The sequence below is a fragment of the Manacus candei genome, unplaced genomic scaffold (assembly GCF_025592945.1).
Source record: "Manacus candei isolate 608988 ecotype Guabito, Panama unplaced genomic scaffold, ASM2559294v1 h1tg000024l, whole genome shotgun sequence".
Taxonomy (NCBI): domain Eukaryota; kingdom Metazoa; phylum Chordata; class Aves; order Passeriformes; family Pipridae; genus Manacus; species Manacus candei.
In genome coordinates, this window is record NW_026138072.1 from 5,016,889 (window position 1) to 5,030,000 (window position 13,112).

General features: G+C 37.5%; 1 protein-coding gene across 1 annotated transcript in view; it reads right to left on the reverse strand.

Moving 5' to 3' along the window:
• Positions 1 to 257: 257 nt before the first annotated feature.
• Positions 258 to 13,112, reverse strand: part of TBCA (tubulin folding cofactor A) — a 25,376-nt gene continuing 12,521 nt past the window's right edge. The window contains exons 2-4 of the mRNA XM_051788127.1: positions 10,080 to 10,185; positions 3,919 to 4,005; positions 258 to 1,414 (exon numbers count right to left, since the gene is read on the reverse strand). Of these exons, the coding sequence (XP_051644087.1) occupies positions 1,334 to 1,414; positions 3,919 to 4,005; positions 10,080 to 10,185 (274 nt within the window). The 3' untranslated portion in view covers positions 258 to 1,333. The remainder of the gene's footprint in view (positions 1,415 to 3,918; positions 4,006 to 10,079; positions 10,186 to 13,112) is intronic.

Consider the following 13,112-nt stretch of genomic DNA (forward strand, 5'->3'; position numbering starts at 1 on the left):
ATGCCTAGGACACAATGCTGGTAAGAAGGTATGTGTGTTCTCTTATGAAACCAGAGTGTCACAAAAGGTTTCACCTCTCAGCCCTGTCTGCTACTGCTCTGGGGACACTTCAAAAGTAGATCATTCTGCAGTCAAATTAGAAATCTTTTGGTGTTGATAGTCAGAGCAGTGCTTAAGAGTGATGGGGAAGTAGACTTACTACTCTCCTGTGATTAAGGTACACAAATAGAGGTACTGAAAGAGCAGTTTACTCAAACTCAGGCAAATTAACAAAAAATTTTATTGAGTATTCAATATAGCACCACACAAAAGGTACACTGTGCTTTGTGTTGCCTTTAAGGAACATGCCAGAGCACTTTCAAACTAGAAAAACTAATGTAAAAAGCTTTCTTGTTTTTCAACAGAGCTTACTATTTGCTGTAGAGAAGCTACTTTCAAAAACCCACAACTTTTGTACATAACATTTTAATGCTGTTCTAGGCAGACTAAGTATTATTTCCTTACTCATTAGGTCTCTTTCATGTTCTGGGATTTAAGCTTGGTTCAGAAAAAAATCTCACTTAGGGCAATGTGCTTTCAGGAAAAGTATTTAGTACAGAACTCTTACTACCAGGTGCAACTGACAACATACTAGTCACCGGCTAAATTCTGTTTCTTGAAAAGTAACAGAATTTTTGAGCAATGGTAATTATGTGGATTGGGCTTTACAAATCAATCCAAGTCAAATGAGAAAGATTTGGAATCAGCTTTTAATTTTGTCTTGGGCTCAAAGATAAACAAGGAGTACGTACTTGAAAATATTATAGAAAAACTGCATCATAGAAAAAAGATGGGTGACTGTGAAGGGTCATTTAGTCCATATTCTCTTTCAGTACAGATTGTTATGCTATAATGGCTTTAAATTATTTCATGTATAAGGTGCTTCTGCAGCCGATATCAGGGGCAAGAACTAGATGGAACCCTTCCAGTCCAAACCATTCTGTGATGCTGTTTTCATTCTGAAGTATTTACTGGTCCCTCGCATAACCAAACTTTGTTTCTTAGCCTGAATTGTTCAGATTAAGTTCTGTATATCAGCTATTACACTTACATTAAATGGGCTTTATTTTTCCTTTTTTTAGTTGAGGTGAACTGGAAACACATCTGTTTTGCCTGAATATGGAACACACAAATGTTTCAGAACATCCTTTATTTGATGCGTCTTGCAGTTAGAGAAAGGCCAGTTTGCATAAAGGGAACCTTAGCAAGTCAATAATAGTAGTAGAACCATAGTAAAATGAAAGTATGGAATGGACCCCGTGCTAATGCATATAAAGAGAGTACTGGAAAACTGCTAGGCTTCCAGCTTCACTGACTCCAGTATGGAACGTGCTTCTTTATACTCTTCAGCTTCTTCCAATTCTTTTTCATTTTCCTGGAATTAAAAACAACATTTTTGAGTATTCTGAAAATAACTGCTGTGGGATTAAATTTAAGAAGGTAACTATGGAAAAAACCTGGTAACAACAGATGAGAAGGCTGAGGTAACCACGTTTTTGTCTCACTGGCAGCCTCTCTTTCCACACCTCTCAAGTGGATGGATAGGGACCTAGGGAGCAAAGTCCCTAGCAAAGTCACTGTAAGTAAAGATCAGGCTCACAACCACCTGAGGAACCTGAATGTACATAAGTCTGCAGGACCCAGTAGGATGCCTCCCAGAGTCCTGAGGTAATTGGCTGATGTAGTTACCAAGCCCCTCTCTGTGATATTTGTAACGCTGTGGCAGTCCAGTGAAGTCCTTGAAGACTGGAAAAAGGGAAACATCTCTAAGCTGGAGAGATGGATTTGATGGGTAGACAGTTTAGTGGCTAAAGAGTAGTGCTGCTGACACACCTGATGCCATCCAGAGCAACCTGGACAAGCTCAAGAAGTGGGCCCATGTGAATCTCATGAGGTTTAACAAGGTCAAGTGCAAGATGCTGCACCTGGGTCTGAGCAACCCCCAGTATCAATAAAGGTTCAGGATGAAGGAATTGAGAGCAGCCCTGCTGAGAAGGACTTGGGGGTGCTGGTGGATGAGAGGCTGGACATGACCCAGCAATGTGCACTCACAGCCCAGAAAGTCAGTTGTATCCTGGGCTGCATCAAAAGCAGTGTGGGCAGCAGGTCAAGGGAGGGAATTCTGCCTCTCTACTCTGCTCTGGTGAGACTCCACCTGGAGCACTGCATCCAGCTCTGGGGTCCTCAGTCCAGACATTGACCTGTTAGAATGAGTCCAGAGGAGGGCTGCCAGGATGATCAGAGGGCTGGAGCAGCTCCCCTATAACAAAAGGCTCAGAGAGTTGGGGCTGTATAGCCTGGAGAAGAGAAGGCTCTGGAGAGACCTTCTAGCACCTTGTAGTACTTAGAGGGGGCTTACAAGAAAGATGGGAACAGACCTTTTAGAAGGGCCTGTTGCAATAAGACAAAGGGTGATGGGTTTAAGCTAAAAGAAGGTAGATTCAGACTAGATATAAGGAAGACATTTTTTACAGTGAGGGTGACAAAACACTGTTAACAGGTTGCCTAGAGAGGTGGTAGGTGCTACATCCCTGTAAACATTCAGGATGGGCCTATGAGCAACCTGATCTCATTGAAGATATCCCTGCTCATTGCAAGGGGTTGGACTAGATGACCTTTAAAGGTCCTTTCCAACCCAAACCATTCTATGAAATGAGAGATACATCATTTTTGAAAACATAAGTTCTGTGTGACTCAAAGCACAGGTAAATTTTTAATCCTACTTAAGGTCCAGTATAATACCTGTCATGTGGAAGCAGATTTGACCTGTGCATACCTTTATTTTATTGTGTTAAATATTTAAAATCAAGGAACCAATAAGAACAAACCTCAGACAGAGAGCAGTCTTAGGAAAAAGCTTAAGTAGATTGACAACTGAAAAAACACACCATGATACAGCAAATTTTAATAAAAGCATTGAAGGTGAGCTAAGCGAAGAAAGCAACACCTGAAGACTTTCAAATTCTTAACAACAATAGTAACTGCCCCCGTTCCTTAAGTTTGCATAGCACACTATAAATCAATAGCACTATTTCTGCATGCCACTGAAATCTAGACTGGCTAACTGTTAAGTAATTAGTTGACTGACAAAAGAACCCTAAATCTTGCCAGGTACTAAATATTTATTTTGGAAAACAGTAGAGGCAAAAGACCTGAGAACAGGATACCTTGAGTTTTCCATTAAAAAAAGTATTTGCATTTTAGCCATCAGTATATCTGGGGCTTAATGTAGGGCATATATTTTTAGCCCCACAATAGCATTTACAGATGTAGCTGCATCCTTGATGAGAAGGCACCTTTAAAAATAAGCATGATCATCTCCAAACTTGGTATAGTTTCAGTTTATCTATTTGTACAAGATACTTTTCATTCCTGCAGGTATTTGTATCTTAAAAACATGGCACTACTGCTCACTTCACTAATAAACCGTAAAGCAAGGACTCATCTGACTTGTTTTTTGTCCATAGCATAATAAAAGTAGTAAGCAAAGTATTTTGACTATTTCAGTTCACTACAAGCATAATACATACATGTACACTATCTGTAAAACCAATTAACTGTTCTTTCTGATGATGGAACTAGCGCAGGAATTCTGAGTCTGTTCTGACAGTTTTGTATTTAAACTGTGTGCATTCCATTAAAGACGGCTTCCACTATTCTAACGCACACAGTTTTCACAGACTGAAGATCAAGTCTGCAAAGACAGTTACTAAAAGTGAAATACTGCTACGTTACAGGATTCTAGTCTTGGAACCTATAAACAGTAATTCTTCAATCCAGTTTTAATTTGCTGCAGTTGCACTGCAGACAGCCATGTTTATCCAGGTCACCCAGGAACAGCAGCACTTCTTGATCAGTGGGGTATGGTGCTATACTCACTAGTAGTTGAGTAAGCTCTGCGTGTGCAACTTCTAGTCTGCGCTGGCAGTCCGGAATCATCATTCGTGACTCTTGTAAGATCTCGATCTGTGAAAATTAGAAGCCAATAAGAATGTATTCCAGATAGAAACATTATCTTTTAAGATAAGTTTTTACTCTGAAAAATCAGCAGTCCAGTCATTATCAAGGAACTTCAGAACAGTTGCACCCATTTTCTGAATAGGCTTTTTTATTAAAAGACACTCACTTAGCATAATTGTTTAAAACTCTTTTAATTTACAGGACACTTCCATTTACTCTGTGCTTAATTAAATATAAAGTATTAGGCGCAAAAGAGTATTTAGAATAATTTTTCCCTTAGGAAAAAGTACTGCCTGGTAAGGTTTCCATACACCATTTGTTAAAAAGTCTATTTAAAACAAACTTTCTCCTGCTGTCATGAAGCAGCTTCATCCAAAATGGGATCAGCTGGTTATATAAATATCTCCTGCATCTTTTGGGTAATAAAGAAAAAGAGTGTTCAGATAATACCCCATAGAGATAATTACTGCATGAAAAAAGTTATTGAGTTATTGATCACATTGTGTGCAGACTGCAGGAGGCTCTGACTGAAAGACAAAGGTAAAGAAAAATGAAAAGCAAAGACCAGCAGGCTCATATTTTTGATGCTTATCATGCATAAAAAGTTATTACTTATCCTTGTGCTTCATTTTAGGAGAAAGATTATTCTCACCATGCACTTTGAACAAAATTACTAAACTGGCACCCCACTGAATCTGAAAATCCTGCCACCTCCTAAAGAAAACAACTTCAGTCTTAAAAAACGGAACATTTGCTTCATGGAACATTTCTGGATCCGAAATCCAACCATTGAGAAGGAAAGGTGTGCAGAGTTGTTCAGTAATACTAAATCTATTTAGAAATGAAAATCTGTTAGATATTTAAATATGAAACATGCAATACGTTCAGGACAACGCTCAACAGAAGACACTCCCTTTAAATGGCTTATTTCACTCTGTCATTCCTTTGCTGTATTGTCCTTTTAGCGTAACTGCTGCTGTGCCAAAGGGTCATTGTAAAAAGGATATTAAGCTATAGCTAAGAATGTATTTATGCATTCAGGAAGGCCTTATGTAGTAAGACATTATCACCATGTTTTGAAGTGTCATATATTTAAGTTCTTATGTCAAGTTGGTTTTGAGAGAAAAAACTTAGTTTCTAATTTTAGACTTTCATCAGTGAATATAACATCCACAGAATGAGGTGTGCCATAAACTGTATGAGATGCTGCCTTCTACTTTATGTAGTAGAAATTTCTTGTATAAAGAATATCTACAAGAGTGAGAATATCCAACAATTACTTCCTTGAGCCGGCACTACTAAATATTTGTTTGTTGTAAAGCTGGTAGGTGAGATGAAAAGTAGTAACTTGTTTGATATGTGCCACTAGATAAGCCATCTGGGAAGGCATATAAATCTAGAATCTGTAAGCTGTAGTTCTGCCTGCTCTGAGAAATGAACACATCTACCCCAATCATTCTGTTCAAAACAAAATTTGACTGAGATCCAAAGGGGTACCTGAATTTTATTTACATTTTCCTGCAGTTATGCAATAATAAATAAAAATCAAAATGATGATAAATCCTGGAACTATATTCAGTTGAAGACTAGAACAGGAATTATGTGGAACCAGTCCTCTGCATAAACCACGTTTTTTCAAGCAATGCTAATAATTCCACTACAAAGGTACATAATAAAGCAAAGTCAAAAGCTCGAATAATTAGATAAGCTTTAGGACTAGACTTTTTGAAGTGTTTGCTCTTCAAATTCTATCAAAATTCCATCAGACTTTCTGACTGAACTCTAAGGTACCAAAGCCACTCAAGCTACAATGGCAGGTGCTGCAGCCACTTCCGTCCCTGTAACATGCACTGCAGCTACTCAGATTCCAGTGACCAGCACTGGGTGACTCAAACTCCAGATACCAGGAAGCCTCTCACTTGCCCCTGCCCTGGTGGGGAGGAGAATCAGAAAGAAGAAGTAAACCTCATGGGCTGAGATAAGAACAATTTAATAACTGAAACAAAATGTAGTGATAATAGTGAGAGGGAGAGAGAGTAACAGAACCCAAGAGGAACAAGTGTTGCTCGGTGCAACTGCTTACCAACTGCTAACTGATACTCATCCCATCCCCAAGCGGTAATTGGCATCTCCCAGCCAACTCCCTCCGTTTTATATACTGAGCATGACATCCTATAATATGGAATATCCCTGTGGCCAGTCTGGGTCACCTGTTCTGACTATGGTCCCTCATGGCTTTTTGTGCACCTGCTCAACTGGCAGAGCACAAGACAGCAAAAAGTCCTTAACTTAGGGTAAATGCTACTTAGCAACAACTAAAACATCAGTGTTTTATCAACATTTATTTTCATACTAAAAAAACAGTACTGTACCAGCTACTAGGAAGAAAATTAACTGTGTCCCAGCTGAAATCAGGACAGTATGTTACAAAGGAAGTTATAACATGAAGTTGATCTAACTTTGCAAATAATCATAAATATCTGCAAAGTTTTTGTGAATTACAGTGTCAAACAGAATTATTTAAAATCTGAAGTAACTGAAGTGTATCTAAATACAGTGTTAAGACAAGAGATAAAGCACAAAAATGTGTACAGAGAGAAACAAATTGAGCTTGTTGTCAGTAAGTGCACACAGGACCAAAAGAGCTCTTGTGGCTACAGTGAGGATGACATCCCCTTTCTTCAGGTGTACTGAGAAAGCCATTTAAACAAATCTCTTCAACCCATGATGTTTGTAGTCAGTTGTCTTTCAGGACTGAAGCTATTTCTACTAAAGGAACAGATGTCTGGCGTATTTCAAAATAAAACAGCTTCCTCAGATGTGATGGAGATCTTTAACTGTTGGGTTGTATATAGCCTATCTACTAAACATGATTGGAAATTGTAAATTGGATCAGATGTCAAAAGAAGTATTTGCTTAATGCACTACTGGGTAGCCTTCAATCCGTTTTCCATAAATTTCAGACTGCAGTGACAGATAAGACAGAGCAGATGCAAACACACAGATTCACCTACCATTTGCTTAGTAGGAAGGGCACCATAACTAAAATCAGACTATTTACACATTCAAAATAAGCATAAAGACCAAACCTGTGAGAAACAGCTGAGGGACTAATGACCAGGCTTTAAACATTAGCAACTTATATTTTTAGCATGTTCCACAATGAAAGCTCAAAGCTATTTTAACTTTAGACATAACGGAGCTGTTAGATCAGGCAGATTCCCTACTTTTGGATCACCCTAGTGCTCAGACAGAAACAAATTTTTGATAATTTAAGAATACAGTAAATGTTACTTTATATGAGTGCTGATACCTGTAACAGGAAGCAATTTTGCTCAGCCTGACATGCACTGTATTAGTGAGGATACCAGTTTTATCAGCTTCAAAAAGACAGAAGCAGAGTTTATAGATTTGGGTTTTTTCCCCAGCTGACACAGATCTAACTAAGAGATTTAGAGATATGCAGATCCACAAATAATTTGAAAACAACAAGAAGAAAACTTCAGTAGGGCTCTGTGTCCTTCCTTGCTCTTAGGAGGACAGCCTGATAAACTACTGGGTCACGGGATATAGAGGCTGCATTGTTTCACATGACAGGAGTGGTGGTCTAAACAGAAGAGACAGCTAATAACCATGATAAATGTAAATGACTCATACATGTACCAATTACATACACACACGTGAATATATATTCTGGCTTTTAAATACTCTCACATAATCACTTGTCCACTAACTGTTGCACAGGAATCTTGAAATTATAAGCTTGGTCAGCATCTACCAGCACTGCAAGAAAACTATTCTTTTTGTTTTTCTGATATGGAATCTGCTCCTCATTAAGCAAGTCTCTCTGGACAGTGCACGTGAAGGCCAGCATCTAACCACTGCCGACCAACCCTGCTGGTCAATGCCTCAGCTAGAGAGAACACTGGAGTCCACAGGAACCACAAGTTGCCCCACTGCACAAGGAGTTAGAAGAAAAATACTAAGTCAAACCCTACTGTTCGACAAAGGGATCCCTCATTACGGACCAGACACACCCTAAAGACTACATGTGCTGTAGGAATGGCATTATCCACTTTCAAGCAAAATCTGCCATGTTCACTTCGGTACTGTAAAAGCATATGTTCTACTTGTGAGTTGTAACCGGAAAACTGCAAGTAATGCTTTTAAGCTTTCTAAGCATCTCTCCATGAACTCTCTATTGATTTGTGTGCATATTTATTTATATATATATATAGCTCATTTAGCTAATACTTCAGCTACAGTAATAGTTAAAACTATTCTCGTAGTCTCAAATGATTGAATTCATTCCCATTCCCCAAATGTTACTTTTTATTACCAAAGACTACAACTGTATTTTAAGAGTTATTCAGATTAGAAATTAACTTAAAGCAATTCTTAAAATGTGTAACTACAGATATTTTTCCGGAAAAAAAATCTCAAACTCTTAACTCTATCCAAAATATCATTCTGAGCAAACTCCTGGTATTATATAACTTTCTTTAGAATAGCAGATTTGATCCTAGGAAAAGTGTGCACATTCTTTCTGAGCTGCCACATTTTTAATAACCTAAAATATTATGAAATTCCAGACAAATAAGAAGTGAAGATGTCATTGGAGGAACTGCTTGCTTTCAAAGTGGATCAGGCAATTTCTGAATGAATGAATGCTGTTTTCTGTGAAGGCTTTTGTCACTGGTGTCTGAGAATACCTTCAAGTGGTATGGAACATTTCATTTCAGCAGAAGTTCACAGCCACCGCTGTTTTTGACTTTGATGATATCTTGCAGGTCACTGCGGAAATACCATGGTGCAGTCAAATAATCTGATGAATGGACGACACTAAAAATGGGAATTGCATTCATTAGTTCTTGTTAGCACCAGCGGATCTTCAGAAAGGCCACTGTGTTGTAAGGATCTTCAAGTCTCAGTCTGTTGTGAGGCAGAAGACAGCTCCGCTCTATGAAATAAAATTTTCTTCTTGTATACCAATTCTTTATTTGTATAATAAAGAATTCATAATGAAAGCAAGGCAGGACATAGACACATGAACTGAAATATGAACTTACTGAAAAAAGCTGGTTTAGCTTGCTCTAAAAATTCCTTCTCCTATCTTTTGTTAATTTTATATTTGAGTTTTGCTTAACCAATTCTTCCATTGTTTAAAAATGAAGATAGGACACCAGTAGGTTATGTGTTAGAACAGAAGGCCAGCAGACTCTTAAAAAAAAGTGAAATTAATTTTAATTTACAGTTTTAGTTTCTGAGAAGATTTGAGAGAAAACATCTGGGAAATGCTTGGGGAAAAAACATAGTTAAAAGGAAACATAGTTAGTTGAAAGAATATGAAGACCACAGTGAAACATGGACATTTCACACTTCTGTGAAGAATAAACACAAATCTCCCAAACTCCAGCTGCCTCCCAGGGAGAAAGAAATGTGACACTTCTTCCAAAATGGTATGTACCAACTGTCTGCAACCACTATTCTTGTGGGACACCTTCCGAGAAAAAATGTAGTCATACTGTAATAGTAACGCTAAATCATATTCTTGAGCAGATGAAAACAGAGCATGTCTCTTCTTAGTCAGTGACTTCACTACAAACTCCAGCAGCTCTTGGGGAGCAGCTGCATACCCACTGCTCCCTTTCTTTGACGCCTGGGAATTTACCAGAAGAATACTAGTATCCTCAAGAGTTGAAATGTTTCATCTTCATATTAACTAGGAAGCATTCTCCCTTTGCTGTAACATTTGCTGTAACAACAAGCACTTGGTTTACCTATATCCATCCAGAGCATGTATTTACTACAGGTTCTTGGTATTTCTGAGAAAGAGTTCATGATGGCCTCAGATGCACTGTTCGTGAGTGACAGCCATCCTGACACGAAGTGCTAAGTAATAATCCGTACGCAGTCTCCTTATAATTTAACAGTTTAAGGAAGTTTCTACAGCTGCTTATTATGACTTTTGTAATTGACAGGATTTTAGTCTAGTATTTCTATAACAGGTACAGTAGATTCTTGTATTTAAGGATTAAATGAAAACAAGAATTTTATAAAACAAGTTCTAGGATAGTTACCTGCTTCTTAATTCCATAATCATCACATGCTTCAGCTTTCATTTTTTCAATCTTTTCTTCTTGCTGTTTTGCTTCTTTTTCATACATAACTTTTTCTTTTGCCAACCTGCAATTAAACCAAGTGACTGTGTTAATCTGGTTCTATTACAGTAAAAGGTAAGATCACTGATAACAGCCTCCTGCCCAAAAGCTGCAGCAGGGGTAAGATAATACACAGTTTTATAAAAAAAGGCTCTTAACCACTGCCAAAAACTACATGTAGGAAATGCTACATTCAACTATAACGTCTAAAGATTCTTATGAGAATATTTTAAATTTAAAAATTAGTTTAAAGATTATTTGTGGACTTATCTACGTAGAATATCTCAAAAAAGCTTTGTATTGGTACTTCGTTTCAAATGCCTAACAGAAATAGAAAGCTGCCTTGTGGATCTGCATCAGTGCTGATGAAGGTGGTAGTTCAGAGAAGAAAGCTGTGTATCTCAAAATATTAAATGTGTGCAAAGACAACAACTGCCAGACTTTCTCAACATCATCCCACTTCTAATAGTTTTGCAGGTCACTTGACCTGTACTGGCTGTAACAGTAACATAGTCTTTCCTCTTCCCCATTCCTTCCTAAATAAGACCACTGCACCTGCATTGTTAGGTGAATAATGACAGACATAATTTTCAGTCGTAACTTTGAAAAAAGTTATCCTGTTAATGAAAAAAACAGCACTTTAAAGTTCACCAGGATCCCCTAATGTTATTTTTCCTCATCACTACATTTCATACCATTAAATGCACTATTTCCCATACTATTTTTCATACAAAATAACGAAAAGTGAAATTTCCAAATTACACCACAGCCTCACAGTCTTGTGGTTATTTGAGTATTTTCTCCATTTACCTTGATGATGGTTTGGGGGTTACAGACAAAAATAACAGTCCCATAATTTACATTACAACCGTTTTCCTTATGTCCTGTTCTTTAAAGGAAAAAAAATTCCATTTTATAATCCTAATAATGGACCTACACTTGGGAATAGAGTGCTTTTTGCTAACTAGTATAGATTCAAGAGTAAAGTAAATAACTTTGAGGAGAAATATTAAGGTAGTGTGATGCCCTGCAGTAATTTTTACATTGCAATCCCATTATCAAACTTTAGTATTTGTTGTTACTGCAATTTTGCTGTTGCATCTCCTACTTTATTAGTTATGTTCATTAGGTATAGACTGGATTACATAATAATAGATCTGAACCAAAACATTCTTCAGTATCTGAAAAATAAAGGAGTCATTTCTCATCAGCTTATTCAGGACCAGAACAAACACTGAAATGCTGCTGTAGACCTGAGATCATGCCAAAGGAAATCCTTCCCCAAACAAAAGAACCTGATCAGCCTATAGAAGATTAAGGAGAATTTAACATCCAAAAGAACATAATCAGATCTAGGAAGCAAAGAATATATTATACAAATGAAAAGAGAATAAATAAAGGTCTAGTTGAGAGCTTCATGATCACATTAGTGCATCAGAGCAAATTCATTCATAATTTTTCACAGTTAAGCGCCCTACTAGAAGTTCTGAGGATGGACAGAATGTTATTGCGGTGACAAGAACCTTTTGTGAACTGAAGCTGCCACAAAAGCACCACTGCAGTTGTACTGCAAGAAAAATTCCACGGAGAATATAGTGATAATGCAATAGCAGGAACTCTCCCTGCTTCTGACAGAGTTTACATCATCAAAAATTGTTTTGCTAAAATAGCCTGAAGAGGTGGCTCTACAGCAGTTGGCTGGGCTGTGGCAACCTGAACTTTTTTCAACCCCTGTGGAGTCACACCATAAGAGGGCCTTCAGCCTTACAGAGCAGCTTTAACGGCGTGTAGAGCACATACTGTAGGTATTGACTAGGCCAGTTGCTACAAGCAGGCCAAGTACTAGCTCTAAGAAGTAGTACTAGGGTAAGATAGTTGTCTAATTACTAATAATAAAGACACTAAATCAGTGGCTGTAATTCCAGCTACTGGAACTAGTTCCAGTATTAGCATCAGCAAATATTGATTTAGTAGAGGATGAGTTAATTGTTATCAAGGTTACCTGATTTAATTCCAGACAGTACTACTTGCTTTGCTACTTTTAGGTTCCAGAAAAGTTCATTTTAATCAACGTGTGAGACAGATGACTTTTTTTGAATGAGAACTGCAAAACCCCATGAGGAGCAAGGGGAGAGGTATGATTGAACACAGTTTTTATGGTGATTCACTTACTGAAGTGCGTATGCCATTAGAACTAAAAGCGATCTTCATCACTAAACCAAACATTTTTAATTATTTTAAATTTTATCCAAAACAAAAGGCTCATTACCTATGTTTTCACATTTACATCTCCTCCTATGCACACTAACTTTTCAAACTGACTGTTCATTCAAGTTCGCATACTTTTATCAAACAGGAAAAGATTCAATGTTCTGGCCCAGTCTGGAATTAAATTTAACTTGAACTTTTGTCTACCTTTCTTACATCTGGATATGTAAGAATTACATCTGTATTTATTTACCAGTTTCTATTTCTGTAGTAACTGTATATGTCAGAAGCAGAACTTGAAATATTCTACTTTCAAAAAAAGAGACATGAGAAATCTGAAATATGAGAACATTTTCTGTGACAAATTGTCCACTGTACTTAGTTCAATACTCAGAATTATCTAATTTAATGTTCCATTTATCATTCATAAGATTAGGATGCTGATATTTAACGCTATTGAAAACATTTCCTTCCTCTAGATGTCATGAAGCCATTTCTACTGAACATGTAGCTTGGGGAGATGCTAAATTAAATCAACAGCTTGCTTTCAAAAGGAAAGTGAAATTTTATAATGGAGAAATACTAACCCTTAATCACCTCTTAAGAATTTCAGCAGAAACGTATTCAAAATACCCATGTGATACTTCCCTCTCTTCTTCCTTTGCTCTTTGATCCTCTAGAAAATAAATTATTTTTTGGGGGGGAAGGGGTTTTGTTTTGGTTTGTCTTGGTTGGTTGGTTGGT